A 19,380-nucleotide genomic window follows, 5' to 3' on the forward strand; every position below is an offset into this window, starting at 1 on the left:
GATAAAGAAAACCATAGCTGAATTAATACTTTGTTTATATTATTAATCTTTTCATGAAACATTTGGCTGCAAAGTTAAAAAAAAAGATGTAAAAGATTGCATGGTTTTGTCTTGAAGAGTCTAATGTTCACTCTGGGATTTATGCTAGCTTTTCAAAGGCTTGCTATATATTTCTGCTAGCATATTTATGTTATTTTCTATGTAGAATATCTCTAAAGGCAAAGAAAGATAATGCAAACCTTCGTTGTTTTTCTATATAATTTAAATGAAGGAATGTTGATTTTTCGCTGCCTTGTGTATTGTGTCATCTGTACTGGGCAAAGTGGTTTCAAAATGGTGCTAAATGAGAGTGGCTACATCTAAAGTAAAGGTTATAGAGTTATAAATGATACTATGGGGCTCCAGAGGATCAAACCCAGCATTTAAAATGTCCAGCAGTACTGATTTCCCTTGGCTTTATCACTGTGTATAGAGATAAATCATTCTGCCAGATCCAGTTGGTGAGCTTTCTTAATAAATAGATGGCTCTAACTAGAGCTGGTTAAATTATTCATTGACAGCAATTTATATGTGAGAATTGTAGCCCTTTATTTGGTTCACAAATTACCCAGCACTTATTTGTAGTAATTTTTTGTTATTATAATCAACCCATAAATAGGTCATGATTTTGATTAGTTTGTTGCTGCTATTTGCTCATAGTGTTTGTTCATATATTAGTTATCATGCTCATGACTTGCCTGCTGCAAGTAGATGGTTTTCTGTTTTCTCAAGGGACAAATTTAAGAAGAGAAGCCCTTTCTTGCTGTTCACAAATTATCATTATGTCTTTATAATTGCCCAGCTCTGTCAGATAAAGACTATAAATAAATGTCCAAAGAACATACGGTGTGTGCACTTCTGTGCTGCCACTGGAAATCAGAATTGCTGCAAGAAGCTACTGGCTGAAGAACAGCTGGCTCTGCTTGCATGGGAGTGAGATTAATGTGTGGGCCAGGGAGGGAAACAGATTGTAAAGAGCTGGAGACAAAGTCTCAACCTTCCATTAAAAAAAGAACAGCTCCTCTTTATCATAGTTATGCTGAGCTTTGAAATCCTGTTTGACTACTTTATAAACTTAGAATGGCCAAGTAGCCTTTCCTTCTTCCTATTTTTTTTGTTGCAACTATCACCTCTTGTTCCTGGAAGAGAAACTAGACTTGACAACCCCTGTGTTCATTTATTGTTATCTAATTCTAATGCATAGAATGTGAAGCTGTGAGCAAGAGCTTATCTTGCATGGTGCTCAGTGTTGTCCTGCTGTCTCCAAAGCAAAGATCTATTATGATCTACGCTTACCTTCAAAACCCTCATTTTGCCCCAATACTGTGCAGTGCCAGTCAACAGGCTTGGTCTTAATTTTGGAAACAGTGTTGGAATTAGCTTTATTTTGGGGTGAAATTTGATTCTTGTACCAACTGTGTAGCCCTTGTATGAGTACACAGTACTCAGGACCCTTTCTGAGAGATGTGGGGAAGAAGCTTTCCCTTTGAAGAGACTTAACTTTGTCACATGTTGCTGAGCATTGTGAACTTCTTTAGAATGATCTCTAGGGCCTTTTGCTTTTATAAAAGCCTTTCTTTTAAGGTGGACATGCATAAGAGTGACTCAATAAATGCATGCCAACCAAAGAAGAAAGTGGAATAGTTAAATCACAGGAAGAAAGAAAAGTTTTAACCTTATATTAAACTCAGCTTCGACCTTAAAAACCCCAAAACTGGATCACAAGTATTTTTCCATGATATGTACAATATTTAGTGTGAGCTGTCAGGAAAGCAGTCATTAAATGGGATATTCTACTGAACTCCTGTTTTTGTTGATGTTTATGAGTTTCTTCATTCTGCATCATTTTTCCTGGTAAACCTCAATAAAACCAGATGTTTATAACTAAGCATATACAAGCAGTGTCACTAGTAATCACTGGGGTTTTTTTCCTTGTGCTTACCTAGATCTGGTCATAGGCCATGTCAAATCTTAACAAGCTAAAGAATTTCTCAATAAAGATATGCCTTATTCACTTTGTTCTGTGTCTTTTAAGTCATCAAAATGTGAAGATCCTTTATTCCAGATATTGTGGTCTTTGTGTGAAGAGTCCTGTAACCTGCAGGTTATATCATAAAAGGTAGATTAGGTTCCATGCATTTTACTGTAATCAAGTCTCTGGGTAAGACTCATAATATTTGCAGCAAAGAGTTACTTGTTTACAGATTAATTATTCTAATTTTTAGGGTTTTTTTATTTTTCTTTCTTATCTCATAAATCTTGGAAATTTGGTCCTATGGCCGCACACCTTTAGGAGGAATAGCCATGACTGCAAACAGTAGATCACTTACCCAGGAAATAAAAGATTTTAAACTAATAAGATCTGTGAGACTTTCTGGTTATTGCCAGATATCCTAGACCATTATATAAAGAATGTAATGTAATGTAATGTAATGTAGTATAATTGTATGTATTGTATGCCATGGCTATGTACTATGGCTATGGCTGCTCTAATGTAGTAGTGAGGGTGATGAGATGAACAGCTTCTAGTGAGAGGTTTTGAGATTTATTTCTCTAATCCCAACTTTGTTTCTGTTTCCTGTTAATTTAATTTCTTATTTACTTTACTTTGATTAGAAAAAAAAAATCAGCATCATTCTTTCCTTCTCTATTTCTCAGCAAAAGCTGAGTTTTATGCTGAAATTGCTGCTGAGGTTCCATATGAATATATGTACTGGATTTGACACATCCTGGGACTGAGGCACAGGGGCACATGCTATGCAAACTACAAATGAGTTTGAGTAGAGGATAGTTCCTGAAACTTTCTCTTCAGTCAGGTTGGTGAGGCTTCTGGATCTGTACAGTAGTTAGTTGTCTTTCTGATGCTTCCAATGAAAATAACCACATACGACTCAGTTAAGAGATCAGGCAAGGTTTGTTGTGGGTTATTATCTGAGAAACAGTCTTCTTCACTTGTACATCTAAATGCTTCTTTGATCTGGGCACTGAAAAATTTATTCAGTGGGAAAGCACTATCATATTCATAGCATGTGTCGGGTCGTACAAGGTATTTGTTGTTTTGGTGGAACGAAGGAAGGCAATAAAAAAATAATAGGAGCTGTAAGCACTCCCTGTCCAGTCAGATCCAATCAGAGTTAATGCCTCTCAACTTTGGAAGACTGGCGGAGATCCAAGGCTTGTACTGGATAGTAATTTTTTCCTTCATGCACAGTGTGGCATTCTTCACTGCTGCTCTGTGTCAGATGGCAAGCCTTAAATCACACAAACCACTTCATCTCACGATTAATATCTATGTTTATTACCTACTCTACTACTTTAGTTAGAGGTTACACAGCTCTTCAGACGTGCTCATCTCCACTATCTGGGAAGTCCAGTCCTAGATACTGATTAAGCATTTTAGAAGATCTCTTCAAAATCAGAGTTTTCTGTTCATGAGAAGTTTATGGGAAATTAATATAGACTTCTTTGTTTGTTTCATAGTCAGCTGTAGACACCAGTCCAGAGTAACAACCTTATGGTTTTATTTCTTTCTCTTTTCAGAATCCAGGATATTGAAATTGCGTGTCTCTTGACAAATGGAATCTTTCCCATTTAGAACCATAAGAATTCTTGTATCATCTTTGCCTCAGGGCTTCAGGTTTTGTGTGTGTATGTGTCATTTTTAGTACAGTAAAAGCTGGATTTTGCCAGAAAAAAGGGACTGTAATTTCAATATATTGCCAAATGGGCATTCTCTGGGATAGGTGTTATTCACATGTAGCTCTTGATTTTGGATCTGTTTAGTTGCTATCTAATTGTACTTATGGAGTAAAATTTTGGGAACAAAACCATGTGGTCAGTCACAGTCTTCTCAGCTAGCTATATCTGAACTGCTGCCTAGGTTGTCCTAGTTTATGTCTGGAAGTACAAACTAGGTAACTCATCATCTAGTGTGTACAACCTTAAGTACAGCCCTAAGCAGTCCTTATATAATTGTTTCTTCTGATAGTGTTGGTTTAAAAGTAGGATTCATATCCTATAGACCAAAACATCCGAGACTTCTGAAGACATCTGATGGGAATCTTGGTACTGATAGTCTCATAGCACATGCTCACAGGTCAGTGTGGATATTGGCAGCATCTGTTTGATTCAAATGTAGTAATAAAAGTACGATCAACGCTAATATATGTACAGTTTGTTTTGTTTGTAGGCTTGGTGCCCCAAAATGGTCTTGGTAATCTATATAATGTTGAATCTGACATTGTTGAAGTCCATTCCTTTCCAAGCTGGAAGAATGTATCTTTTTATATGCCAAATTATTTTAGTGTCATGCAGGACAAAAAAAAATGTTTTACTGGCCTTCTTTGAGCATGCTGATATAATTTTTCATGGTTACTGTATTTATTTTTATTACTGAGTACGTTTGTAGACAGAACTTGGGTAATTTAAATAAGAATTCAGAATGAGAATATTGTTTGGTAAAATCAAGAAATGTTTGCTCAACACTGTTACAAATCATGCCTTGATCTACATGGCCTGCTTGACATTTCCTGACACCTCCCCAAGGAAGAAAAAGAGTGTGAGGTGCTAGAGCCAAGTTTGAAATTCTTGTCCATCATCTCTTTGCCAAGTCCTGAGAAACAGCTCTCTTTTCCCCAACTCATTAAAGCCTCATCTAAAGATTTTATGCTGTAGTTTTAACCATATCCTCTCTGCTTAAATAGCATTTCTTAAACCAATGGTAGTAACTAAAGTATTGTTATTCACATTTTTATATAACTTCCTGAAGGGGTTAGAAATGGTGATACCTCGTATAGGGACATGATCAAGTAGCTGTGCCCTGAGAAAATTGGATACATTTCTCAGGGGTTATTCTCAGCAATAAACACAGCAACTCAACATAGAAGGGTCAGTCTGTTAAAGATGTCATCTGGATGGCAGCAACATTCGTGGGTGTGTGTAGAACTGAGCTTTAATGCCTCATAATTTCAGAGTTCAAAGCCATTTCTTGCACCTCCATGTTGAATGGTTGATCCAGAAGAGAAGGGGCTGCTGTGAATGGGGATGAGCCCTCCCAAATCCACTTGCTGGCACTGTTTTGATGTGCATGCAGAGCACACAGTTCATGTGGCCATGCAGCTATCAAACCAAGGAGGTAGAGAATTCATCTAGAGAGGTGATGCCATGTTCCTTGCTCCAAGGATTATTAAAATATTTTTCCAATGACTTTTTAATTTAGCAATAAGTTCCTGAAAATTCCCTAAGGACATGCAGGGCATAAAAAAAAACATTAATGATTTTTCTTGGCTGCAGCTGAGACTTTTCTGTCTTTGGTCCAAATTTCTCCTAAATAGTGAGGGCGAATAAAGTAACTGCCTGTCACTGGTTTTGAATTTGTCATGGAATCAAGTCAGTGGGCAAGCAAGCAGCATAACAAAAGAAGTTTTAAATCTTCAGTAGGGAAATGTACCTGTTAAAGTATTTATGATTGGATATTGTTATAGTTACATGAAACAGTTTTACAAAAAGTGAAGTTTCAAGATTGAATTTTTTTCACTTTAGGTGGTATTACTATTCTGAATACCAGTTTCACGCATGAAATCTAGAGAAAAAAAGTTGGTAATTGAATCCAGATTTCACAAGTGTCCAAATTGTTTCATAACAAAAGTTTCTTTATTAATTGTTATTCTTTATTTATTCTCTATTAAAACTTTTATCATTGGAAAATAATTATATGAGATTTCAAATTAAACATAGATAAAAGATACCCCTTCATAAAGTCTTAAAGTAGATAATGCTTTGTCTGAACAGGTGAAAGGAATGTATCACAGAATGAAATCTTAATAAATGTTTTCTAATCAACTATAGTCTGTTAAAAAACTGTAGCTGCTATATCATTTGCTTATAGGTATTCTACAGACACGTTACTTCTAAGTGGAGTACATGACCTGTTATGGATAGATTAATTTTCAACTTAGACGAAATGTTATGAATTTCTATCTCAGCTGCAAGTCACATCTGTGGCAAGCTGAAAAATCTTCTATAAGATTGGAAATAGAAGTAGTAGATAAAGGTAGGCCAGTGAGCATGATTCATTAAAAATACATACATTTTGGAATTGTTGGAATTTTATTTATTTATGTGTTTATTTATTGGTCAGGCAAGAAAAAACAGCTGGTTTAGATCTAGGAAGGGTACAACTTTTCCACTAGAGTATATAAGCATCGGTCTAATATGCTGAGATAGTTTCATTTTCTTTGTGAAAGAAACAGACATAAATGATGTGGTGGCTGAGACATGTAATTCAGCATGTACTTGTTATTTAGTGTAGGTTTTTGCTTGATCTTCTGGAAAAGACCAAAAGCAGAGAGAAGATATTTCAGTTTGAGGAGTTAGCAGCTTCAACTTTATAGAAATAGTCTTTCAAAAAATGGCATACTGCTTTGGTTTAGCTGCCAGTTGCTTTGCATCTTAGTCTCAAGTAGATCTGAATTTCCCTTTAGAGCTTGAATTCTCTATTTGAATAATTTTTGAATGAGCCTGACTGGAGCTGGATTTAAATTCCTATTTGAGAGGCAAAATGGCTGCTGAGGGATGGTACACAAATTGCCCTATTTCCTAAACTTAAATACCTTTTTGATTCATAGGAAATCCTACTAGTGGAAATATATAATAATGTGTTGTACTTTATGGAGCAGTGAATATTTTCTGTACTAAATGCAGGTATTTAACTCTTTGTATGGTAGCTACTGGAAGAAAGCTTTGCTAATTCAACTGCAAACTGACTATATGCTTGATGCTTTTGAGACATTTTAACACATAGGAGTTAAATCTACAGGGGACAGAAGTGTTCTAAAGAATGTTGTATGTTTACAAAGTTTTCCTCTGCAAAACAGTAGAGAGAGGATTGAGATGGTGATTCTCCCGATTTCCATTGATAGATACATCCCAAAATTGTTTTATCTTAAAATGGAAACAATTTTTAAAAAATTCTATTTTATTCTTTTTTAGAGAGGGAATTTGTTCTGTAATCCTTATTGGGCTACATATGTCATGAATTCGTATGTTCTTTTTGTCCTCCCAGACACATGGCTTTGAAGAAAGGTCTTTGTTTTTTAATAACTAGTATCTAGATCAACACTTTTTTATTCAAAAGGTTAAGTCAATAGTTCTAATTTCTGTGTAGAAAGGATAGCTCATAAATATTCCCTTAAAAAAAAAAAAAAAGTATATAATTTTGACATACTACTATGAGAAAGTCCTCTAGTTGAAGAGGCACAACTGAGTTTCTCTTGGAATAGCCACTAGGGCATTAAGAAGCTTGCTAATAATTTTAGAAGGTATGCAAATAGATTGTGAAAAAAAGTAGAAGTAGTAGATAAAGGTGGGCCAGTGAGGTAAAATTGCTCCTTGCAGATTCTTAATAGCAGATAAATGAGTTAAATTCTCTCCCCTTCATGGAAGTCTGGGGATGTGTAATAGACCATCAGACCTCCTTTGTTGACAAGCATTATTAAAAATGTATCTTATTTCAGTGTTGTTTTAAAATAATTTCCAATACTATAAGGAAGAACATCAATATTTACTTGAAATAGAATAGGAAAGAGGGAATAAGAAGGAGTCAGAGCCAAATATAAAGAACATAAATCTAAAATATTATGTGTACTTGCTTTTTATAAACTGTCTTTCAAAACTGCTGTAGTTGCATCTAAGAATTGAAAAACAAAACCACACCAGATTGCAGAAATACTTGGGGTCTTACCCAGATAAGGATAATTTAATATAGGGTTTTTCTGTGTTTTTCTTCTACTGCTTCCAAAGCTCTCTTCCAAGAAAGAGTCAAACCTTTCCTGTTTCCTAAGTTAAGCAACTATTCTGTGTTTGAAGCTGTTAACACACTAAGGACTGTGTGGTATAACTGTATATAATTTAAAATTAGCTTTTAATAAATATATTAAATTATGCATGTACCTTTTTAACACTTCCTTTTTTTTTTCCTTTCTAATTGCCAAGACACCAGACAACTGAATGTCCCATTTTAAGATTGCTATGTATTCCATATAGTTTCACAAAAAGCAGAAAACTTTATTTCATTAGTAGTTGAAGTTGCTTTTTCTTAAATTTAGAGTCTTAACTTCCCTGGTAATTTTTGTTAACTTCTCTGTCTGATAACACACCAGCAGAGCAGCAATGACCATGGACTTTCCTAAAAGCTTTTAAGATGTAAAATTCAATGCTGTTATATGGCCAAATATCCTTAGATTATTATTACTCTCTAGCAATAGCAGTACTACATAAACAATCTCTGAAATGCAAAGCCCTTTGATACTGAGCATGGGGAAAAAATGATTTGCTTCAAATTCTGGAATAATGAAAAAATGACACACCCTATTTTTCTTTTTGTAACATACCTAGAACAGACATGTTTTTATACCTGTTTTTTACTTCACATGGGGTCAAAAATCCCAAGACCAAACATATTCATGATTTTGTACTAAGGTCTCACGTGAACAAGCTGCAAGTTTTTTCAAGCCCCAAAATGTAGCTTTTTTTTTTTTTTTTTTTTAATAAATTTAGTTAATTTAATTTACTGAAATTTCATTAGATGCCAGTGAGCAATGATTTATGACTTTTCCACTTGCATACTTCTTTTTTCCTCCAAGTATCCTGCAATAGAGTGAGGAAAACTAAGAGACCTGAATAAGGGAAAGCTTAAGCTTTTCTGTTTCCTGCAAGTGATGGCACAGGAGTAACCAGCGTTTCATTTAGCCCTTGTTTGGTGTTTAAAAATAAATCTCCATATCAACAGGACAGATAAATTTGAAACATTTCTCAGAGAAATGCAACAAAATTCTTTTTTCTATTTCCAGCTGCAGTATTTCATAGAAGGTTTTGTTGTACAGTTACATAATTGCCTTTTTGATCTAACAAATGTGCTTTATATCTCTATTTCTCTTATTATCCACCCTTGCCTTGTTATCATCACAATGATAATGACCTGTAATTGTGAGGCAGTCACAATGGTTTATTGTTTAAATCCTTCCTAAGCTTTCTTGAACATTTCTTTCTCTGCTAAGCCCACAAAACAGAACATTCAGATTTTTAACCTCCATTTTTGTCTGATACTTGTAGAAAAATCACATCTATGTATTTTATTACACCATGAAAATATATTAAAAGTAGAGCAAAAGAACAAGTTAACTATCACACTGATCAGGTTGTTCAAAGACCGATTTAGTTTCAAATGGAGAGACAAACATGTAAAACAGCTCTGAAAATAAAAAGATAAATTAAAAAAAAAAATTGAAATTTATATCTTGATGAAGCATCACAATTCCATATTCATTTTGAAGTTCTCTCTTTTCCCTAAAAAATTAATGAATATACATCTAAAATTATAAAAATATTTAAGTTGTAAATTATTGTGGGAATTTAAAAATTAAATTATATTATTTTTATTTTCTGTGTCATTGTACAAGGACTATGCTTACCCATAGTATATTTTTCATTTTTAAAGAAGAAGGGTAGAAGCCCAGTCTTTCACTTGTCCCTTGGGCTGGAGCATGATTAAAAATGTATTCTTGTATTTCAAGTATAACTATGTATCTCAGAAACCTGAAGGTAAAAGATAAATTAAGTTACAGAGCATGGTTATATTATCTTATCTTCTAAATGTGCCATTGCTTTAAATTAAACTGTACCCCACCCCCATGTGGGAAAAGAGATAATAGCCAGAGCATTAATTATCCATATTCTACTGATGATTTAACTAATTTTAAAGTTATTCTTAGAAAGGGCGGAGAAGAGTAGGATTTAAATCCCATGTATTCTGTGTACCATATGTATCTTTTTTGATGTTAGACAGATTGCTAAATCATAAATCCTGGGCTTCCCCTTTTTAGGCTGAATGAGCTGCTGCATTAGTTGTTCCTGCATCTTTTTTTTCTGTGCTGAGCGCACTAAAGCCCTTATGCAACCTAATACTTTCTGTTTGTTGGAATCATTTTCTGCTGTTAGCCAAATGCACATTCTGCTTCGTGGTAGGGCTTTTTCCCCTTCCTGTGGTGGAGGAAAGCAAATATTGATGATACATTATTTTCACAGTGGCTGAATGGTTATCAATCACCTTGCTCATTCTTTGATTTTTTACTATTAAACATTCTGTTAATCAATTTTATATTTGGTGTTTCAATTTTTTTATTCTGAGAGAACTCTGCCTTGAAGATGACCCTAATGCCCTATTTTTTTTGTTTGTTTCTATGGTGTTTAATATAATTTTTATGTGATTAATATAAACACTGTTTATATGCACATATGGATATTATTTACAAGATATTTAACATTATCAGATTTTTTTTCCTTTAGTTTCAATAGTCTTAAAGCTCTCTGAATGCTTTTATTTTCCAGTGGGAAAAATAATTTGTATACAACAAATAAGATGCAAAACCAGTGTATAATGGATAAAATTAAAGTAGTTATTGAATATAATTTTCCAAAGTCTATTTCAAATTAGATTTCTTGAAAATATACATAATTCATATTTGTTTCAGCTACACTTTAAAATCTATTCTCTTGAGTCTCCATCTCCCTGATTATTGTGCTGTCAGATTGTTAAGTGTATCAGTGAGTCTGTTTTCACGTTATCACATGCAGAGTAGAGTATTCCTTGCATAGGTGGTATCTTTTTCAAGTTTAGTTACATGCATCTCCTGCAGTTCTAAATGTTGCTTTAGCATCTGTGTATTGTGTTGACTGCCCCTTTCCTCTGCATTGACCACATCCTTCAATCTGCTTAAGACATCTTACTATTCTGAAGAATGTTTTGGAATAACAGGCCCACATTTACATAGACAGTTTATAATTTACAATAGATTTTGCTGTTTCTTTATTTTTTTCTTGCTACATGTGAGGAGATTTTCAGATCTGTAAAGGCACCTTGTTGTGCTCAGAAAGTGCAGGAATATTTTTAAAGTCTTAAATATAGGCATAGGGCTGGCCTGAAGAGATATTTTGAGGCTATTATAAGTTTCTTTTGCTTGCAACTCATCTAGTTTAGAACACAGCAATGATTTTTAAGCAACATTAATGAAAGACAATACTGTAGGCTTCTCTTCTGAAAACCATTGATTTGGATTCTGTCTCCTGGTGCTGGTTCAGTTGCTTTCTGGAGACCAACCCACTCTCCAAGGTGCTATGGCAAGAGTTAAGATTGAAAGTGTTTCCCTCTCAAAAAGGGATGGGTAGAGATTTTTTCCCTTCTTTCAAAGAAGTGAAATGCACTTACTTCTACACTGCCTTGGGATGATTTGTTAAAGATGTGTTTGCATGAAGAAGGCAGCAATATTTTGTAAACATAACGGCTCATGTAAATATTTATTCTCCTCTATAACAAGAATTGCTAAAGATTCCTTGAGTGGTTTTCTTTCTGTCAGGAAATTACAGGTTTATTAGTTTGTTGCATCTGCTGTTTGTTTTGTATGTGCATTTTCTGTTTTGCTTTGCAGGTGTCACCAAAAATGTAATGATTTCAGCTGCACTCTTGCAGTATTTTCCACTGCTGGCTATGATTTATACCACTTACATCTTAAACTTTATTTTTCACTTTTTGAAATCATCGTTTTATTTTGTCCCATTAAAATTTTGTTCATTACAGACTTAGTTGCCTCCAAGCATGTTCTCTAAAACTCCATCTCAGGTTCTCCATGCAGTTCTTCATAGTCTCCTACACATTACACAGCAATATTTTAACAAGAATGTTTCTCTTCTTTCACAGTGATTAGATTTCTAGTGTTCAGTTGTGGGTTTTGCAAGTCTCTGAAAGTATTGCAGTACAAGCTAACGGAGCACATTATTTACTCATTCTGGCCAATGTCATTATCTTTTACTACTCCTGTATATAGTTGGCCATCCTTAAATAAAGGCTGTCAGGTGTCTGGATCTATCCCAGTGTGTCTTGCTTATGGTCAGGATGCAAAGATGCCATTTATTTGAATTCTTAATTGGCTGTTAGGCTCAGGCTTGACATTTGTGATGAAACTGGAGCTTTCCTTGTGTCCATGGCGATAGTTACATCCATTAAGATGCTCTGTGCTTCCTGTCCTTCTTAGATGTTTCTTGGCAGAAGTGGACAGTTAGTTTGATTACATAATTAAATACTCACTTGAAAGACTGTGACAGATCTGAAAACCTCCATGCCCTAGAGCCATGTTCCAGACTTCTTTCTTTCTCTACTTTTCCCCCAGTTTGCTTTACAACTGTGGTGTGAAAATGGCCAGACAGACAACACTTTTGAGGATGGGACTTCTACGAGTTCTTTAGGAAATCTGCAGTCTTTGCTGGAGGCTGTGCATAATGTTGCACACATTGTAGTAGGATTGGAAACACTGGAGCAAAACACCTGGCATTTGAAAGCACTGGAATCACTGGCTGTGCTTTTCTGCTGTAAGGAAGCCTGATACAGCCACGTTGCACACTAGTGTAGTTTAAGAATGTGGATATCTACACACCCTTGCTACGTACCGTAGGCTGGTGAATATAGCCACCAATTCAATCTGTGCCTGTCCCAAAGTTGTAGAGTAAAACCAGATCCTCACCCTAGTCTGGTCTCCCAGGTGGTGCTTGCAAAATCACTCACAGACAGTAGGAATTTAGGGCAGACAAGATAGGTTCTAGAAGTCAGAAGTAGGGGAGTTTTTTGAGGCAGAAGTAGATCTCAGGTAACATTCTATTCCTTTTTGTTGAGTTTGCATATGACCCACATTGCTCCTGAGAAGAACAGTGTTTCTTCCTGATAATCTGTGGGATCTCAGGCACTGCTTCTTCACTTGAAGCTCCGTCAATTGTGACTTTCAACATTTCTGAGTGCTGATCCTCTTAGACAACAAATGAAAAAGGAATGGCTTGGGAGATGTTGAAAGAGAGCAAAAGGAAATATGAGAAATGGAGAATGTATGCCAAGATAAGAAGGAAGAACAAGAGCAATGACAGATATCTTGGGGAAGGCATTAGTGCTGCAGTTCTCAAAGTGAGAATATTTTATTTCTTTCTGGGGTGGTATGCAGCTGTAACCATGATCTCCAGGTCATAGACTTGAATATAAAAAAATGTAAGTTTGTGCTCTATAATAAACGAGCCACAAGAAACACAAAGTGTTTGATCATATTCTCCTGTCCAAAGCTCTACTTCTAAACTGAATGTGTAAGGAGGCATAGGGGAGGGAGGCCTGCAGTCATGTTTTTTTTCTTCTCTTGGGGAAGGTGACAGCAAATGATTCAGTCTGTAGATGCTAGACCCAGCACAGCGGTAGGAAGAAATATTAGTCTGTAGAAGAAGCACGTGCTGAATGCGTACCTGATTTTTGTCTCTTGCAGGAAAACTGTGACAAGCCAAATACACTGCATTGTGAATCATACTGAATCCTTTGTTTGCCAGTTAAGCAAGTGATACAGAGTTGCACTGACTGATCTATAAAGCAATACCAATTAATTTACATCTCTAAAATGATCTCACTGTTTCTTCTTGGTACATTTTTCCAGCTTCTCTGCTCAAAAGAAAATCATTCATCTTTCACTCAGTAATTAGCACAGTGTCATGGCTTAAGCCCAGCCAGCATCCAAGTACCACACAGCCCCTCACTCTCTCCCCCACCAGCTGGGTCAAGGAGAGAATCAGAAGAAAACATGTGGGTTGAGATAAAGACAGTTTAATAGGAAAAGCAAAAGCCACACATCACAGGCAAAGCAAAACAAGGAATTAATTCACTCCTTCCCATGGGCAGGCAGCTGTTCAGCCATCTCCAGGAGAGCAGGGTCCCATCACACATAATGGCGACTTGGGAAGAGAAACACCATCACTCTAAATGTCCCCCCCCACTTTTTCCTTCTTCCCCCACTTTATATCTGAGCATGATGTCACACGGTCTGGAATATCCCTTTGGTCATTTTGGGTCACTTGTCTCAGCTGTGTCTCCTCCCAGCCTCCCACGCACCCCCAACTTCCTCCCCAGCATGGCAGTGCAAAAAGCAGAAAGGCCTTGGCTCTGTGTAAGCCCTGCTCAGCAACAACAAAAACATCTCTATATTATCAGCCCTGTGCTCAGCACAAACCCAAGACACAGCCCCATACCAGCCAATGTGAAGACAATTAATTCTACCTCAGCCAAAACAAGCACATACAGGCACTGAAATTTTGGGACATGTCTCAGACCATATTTTGACCATGAAACTTACTGTAATTATAGTCAGGATTTTGCATCCAGTAGTCATCAATGGAAACACTGCTTGTTACGCTTTTCAGCTGAGCTGGTTATTGCTTAATTGTGGGGCAAAACTGACTGTTGGCAACAATTTAATTAGTTTTTGAATATAAGGTTGCTTTAGGTTGTTTGGAAAAAAAAGGGATCATCAAATAAGATATTTTAATATCAAAAAGGTTAATAAAAATTAAAATTATAATTTAATGAAAGATTTTTTTCCTGAAGAATGGTCAAGCATGTTTATATCAAGAAAGGAGAAAAATGTAAACAGGTGTATGAAGTGATTGTATTAAAATTTGAGAGGCTAGGCAGAAAATTTTAACATGCATACATGATTTGATATGATCAAAATCTTTTTATGGACTAAGGGGAATCCATTTTATACATTGAGCTAATAATTTATGGTTTATCTAATTAGTTTTGACTGTTTAATGGAATTATATAATATTATGGAATATTATATCTTACACATAAACTTCCTATTAACCTCCCCTGCTGCTTGGTGTATTCTCTCCTTTCCAGTACTTCCCTAGGTCTTAGAATTGAATACTCAGTCTTTCTCAAGACTCAGATTTTCTCAAGAAAAGATTTTAACATTAATTGTCGTCTTGGTTCTCCATCTTCTCTTTAGTTTTGGAGTCTACTTGCGACTACTTTTTTTGTATTTTCTTAAGGTTGCTCACTTGCTGTTTCTCACCACTTCTCAAGCAAAGCTTGGGAATGGCATGTTGCCCTCAGCCCAGTTACCCCGGAGGGTACAGTGACAGTGCAGGGGTGCCAGTCCCTAGCCTCAGGTGCTCCCAGGGTGGAGCCAGTGTAGGGGGCACAGACACATGGCCACCAGGCATTTGCTGCCAAGGATAAAACCAGCACTAGCCAAGACAGGGCCAGACACGTCCTGAGAGACTGCACAGCCAGCTCTGAGCCAAACCTCTGGCCCTGTGCTAGTCATGGCAAACCCACTGTTTTCCAGACTGCAGAACAGGCCTTCCCAAACATTGCTCTTGCCATTTTTACCCACTCAAAAAGGAAGTCTTTCAAGACTTCATGAGAAAGAGCTTATCTCTGTGTGTGTTTGCAATGTTGGATCCTTAGTACTGCTGCCACATAAAAGATTGCATAATGCTGCAGCTCCCTAAAATATTTATCAGTGTGAGAATGTGGTCCTTTGTGTTCAGAACAAATGTACTTTGATATTTTTAAATTATTTAAAAACTTTGCAGGAGTGAATCATAAATCTTATCATATATTCTGACACTGGTTTTCAATGTGTAACTGTCTTTCCTGAGAAATCACATTAAGAATAGAAGTGAAGAGTGAATGCTAAAAGCTATGGTTTTTCAGAGGTCAAAATTGAGAGAAGAAAAAGGGATGTAGCCTCATTCATTGCTATATTCACCTACACTCAATTAAGACCTGCATGTAAGCATATATGTGTGCTTTATTAAATGAATGTGATACATCTCTAACCCCCATAATTTTTAACACAAGGAATATTGAAACAAACAGGGAAAATTATGGACTTTATTGCTTTTTAAATTGCTCTAAATATAGTAAAGTGTAGTACAATCTGGTAGACTGAAACCAGTAACCCTTGGCATGAATGTGCATTTATAAAGCCAGACTTTGAAACCTTGTTTTCTTGTGACTACTGCTGTGAGGCCGTTCTGCACTAATAACTTTTTAGCTTTTTTTCTTTTTTTTTTTTTTTTAATGTATTGCATCGCATGAAAACAGAATTTAAAGTTTTATAAGTTCGTGTCACTGTACTATAATCAATTTAGGAAACTTCAGTCAAAATAATCCCACATTCTGAGGCTTCATTGAAAACATCCAGCACAGCACAAAAATTTTTTTCACTGAATGACACCAAGTAGGTAGAATTGCTAGTGTGATTTTTTTAGTAACTCATTTTCCTCTTGCCTTTTCAGACTATGGCACTATTAAGAAAGTACTTGCCCCAATGAACCAGACTTCAAGCAGCTGCCTGCTTGAGGAAATTGAACTCCTGCCGAAAAGTCAGCGAGAGCCCATCAGGAGCCTTCAGATCCTGCACAGCCAGAGTGTCCTTTTTGTGGGCCTTCAGGAACATGTGATTAAGGTCCCCCTGAAGAGATGTCTCTTTTACAAAACATACAGGTATTAAGAATCAGCTATCTTTATTTGACTGGAGAAAAATACATGCAGGGGGTTGCAGAAAAATGAGAAGGATAAATGACTGCAAGAAGAAATCCAAATTAATTGTCTCTCTCGGCAATAACTTCCTTTCTACAGTGTTTATCAGAAGTGTCTGACTACTTGTACTAACTTGTTAGGACTAGGTGAGGCTCTCAAAGAATTATATTCACATTGAAGTGTCATTGTGCAGATTCTGAGTTGTGAAGTGAAACAGTAAGAAATGTTTTATGTAGAAAACAGTTATCTGGTAAAGTGCAATATAGCTGCTGGTTTAATATGTTTAAAGCTTGTGACTTGGACAAATTGAAGGGTTTTTTTTTTGTTTTTTTTTTTTTTAAAGCTGTATTGTAACTGAATAAACAATGTCTCTGTGGATTCAGAAAAAAAAGTGGGTTGGATGAACTGAGAATTAAAAGTATTTGTAAAAGTGGCTATTTAGAGGCAGTGTTGGATCAGCAAACTGTAATAAATGTAAATATGCTACTAGGTAAAAGGGCTATGCAGCTGACAGATATTCAAAGAGGATAACTTACAAATTATCACTTGGTTCTAGACCGTATTATGATAGTTAAGGAATTTAAAGTTCAGCACACAACTTTTTCAGTAGGCTATCTGAAAATACATCTGGGTTGCAAAACATGCTATTCGAGATTGTTAATTTATTCTCGTTAGTTGTATCTTCCCTTTCATATGTGTGGTCCTGGTAATTCAGTACAATTGTTTTATGTTACATCACATAGACACTGAACCAGCCATGAGGTTTTGAGAACTGTGACAGAGGCATGTGGTTGGTCTTTCAGCTTGTTTTAGCTTCACCTTGTTTAGCATATATTCCTTTGAAAAGCTGGCCTGTTAAAGAAGGGAGAAAGGCTTCCACTTGCCTTTCTTGGCTTCTACACTCACAGAGACATTATTTGTGCAGCAGAGATGTTACACCTCCCATAAAAGGCAGCGTGACTATTTGCAGGTAGAGACAATTCTGGCTGTCAGAGGGACCACACAGTTGGTCACAGCAGGGAAGTGACCACAGGACACAGGTGTGGTAAAGCTGTGGCTCAGTGACAGTGGAAGGACATTTCCAAGGGACCTGGCTCACCATGGGGATTGGTACCATGCAAGAAGCCAGTGAAAGGCTACTGGGTTGAGAACAAGACTGAAGGAAAAGTTGTGCCCTAGAAAACAAGCAGACCAGGGGAGGGAAGAATTCTACTTTTTACAATTCTTTACCAGCCCTTTTGTTGTTTATGCTGTCTTATGTAGCATATTTTTGGCATTTTCTTTTGAAAGAGAAGAACACTTGAAGCCCCATTGGAAGTCCTGCCAAGCTTACTTTAGGGAAAAGTTGTATATGGGCAAGTCTCTGCTTCAAGCTTTTTGTTGGTTTAGTGGCCTACATAGGACCAAGTTTCAATTTCCTTGGAAGTTTCATCTTTCCTTGGTTCAGTGAGTTGAAAAAGGATGTGTGCTGGTGTAAATACACCAGCCTGCAGTCCACTTTGGACATTTCAAGGCTGGAGCCTCATTTTGTTTTCAGTGAGGTGTGAATGCCCAAGGTCCCTGGTACCTCTGCTTCTTTCAGGACAATTCCCAAGGAATGGCAATGTTATTCCAGCTGCAGGGCCCAAACATGTTTCTGCCCTCAAAGGCTAGGACTGCTGTTTCAAATCACAGACCCCATGCATGGCTGCAGGCTATTCATTCCTCTCCGTTTAATTGGGCTTTAATTGTCTAACTTTTAAAATGCCTTTTAGAACAAAAGAAAACAAACCAAAAAAATGGTGCCTTTCCCATTTTACTGAGTAGAACGGTAGTTAAATGCCTCAAATACTGCTCAGATGATAATTTATTCCTCTTCCCAGATGTATATGAAGTCTCATCTTCCAGTGGAATGACTTATTTAAAAGGAGATAAAATGATTCCTTGTGGGGTTTTTCAATCATGTCTTTTGTAGTTGTACGACTTCTCTTGTAGTAATTAAATATTCATTGCACCAAAAGACTCGCCATCCTTGCTTTCTTCTTGGTTAAAGAGTTCACCAGCAATTCTAGCTCTGTTTTGTGAAAAAGGATAGGATTTACCGATGTGATCCAGATGAAAAAAGGAATTTCCTTGTCATCTATCATTAGGGACTCTGGTTATTTGGAGAATGCAGATGTAATCTTTCTCTCACCTATAATTAACTTTTGGTTTGACTAGTTTTTTCCTGGCTTATGGTGAATCTTTTTTTTTTTTTGCATGTGGATAGAGTATGAGGACATTTCTTGGGGCTGTACATTTCTCCAGGCATTGAAGCATCTTAAACTTGCTCACTGCATTGCTGGGTGCTTTAATACTCACATTCTTCTGTTACTATTACTAACTATTGTTGCTAACTATTACTTCTATACCATAGCAATGGGTAAACAGAGTGATGGGTAAACCTTACCTAAGGTAATGCCTTGGAACATTGTGGGGGGTTTTTTGGATTATTTTAATTTTATTTATTCACATTTATCATACTTAGGGCTGTATAACTGTGCCAAAGCTATATCCTGAAATTCCATCAATGATAACTAGAGTCTTCACCAGATCAAGGACATGTACTCTTCAGTATCTACTTCACGTAATTATCGAGGAATAGGGCATGATAGTGTACGATTAACAGCCTTTAAAAAGCCAAAAGGTTGAAGGTGTGCTACCTCACCTGCTCTGTCTTTTTGTGTAAATGGCAGAATGTTCAGTGCCTAGTCTTATCTAATCTCTTTGTTTAGGTTTATTGCTGGGCTTTCAGACAATACAACTTCAGTCCCTCTGTTGAGCAGACTCTTTCACGAGCTAATATCTCAGTGTCCAGATAAATTTCTTGAGATTGTCAGTTTTAATTTTTTTTCATTATTCTTTGTTTCATCTTCCCACAGTAGCCTCTAAAGCATGGTTATTTCTTTTATTTG

General features: G+C 36.4%; 1 protein-coding gene across 5 annotated transcripts in view; it reads left to right on the forward strand.

Annotated features, from left to right (window-relative positions):
* SEMA5A (semaphorin 5A) overlaps positions 1–19,380 on the forward strand; it is a 318,257-nt gene that overhangs the window by 208,452 nt on the left and 90,425 nt on the right. For all 5 annotated transcript variants that reach the window (XM_042048660.1, XM_042048663.1, XM_042048661.1 and 2 more), the window contains one exon: positions 16,204–16,411. In XM_042048660.1, coding sequence (XP_041904594.1) covers positions 16,204–16,411 — 208 coding nt within the window. The remainder of the gene's footprint in view (positions 1–16,203; positions 16,412–19,380) is intronic.

Source organism: Corvus kubaryi, unplaced genomic scaffold, assembly GCF_017639235.1.
Source record: "Corvus kubaryi isolate FWS band 111438036 unplaced genomic scaffold, C.kubaryi_AGA036_p1.0 68, whole genome shotgun sequence".
Classification (NCBI taxonomy): domain Eukaryota; kingdom Metazoa; phylum Chordata; class Aves; order Passeriformes; family Corvidae; genus Corvus; species Corvus kubaryi.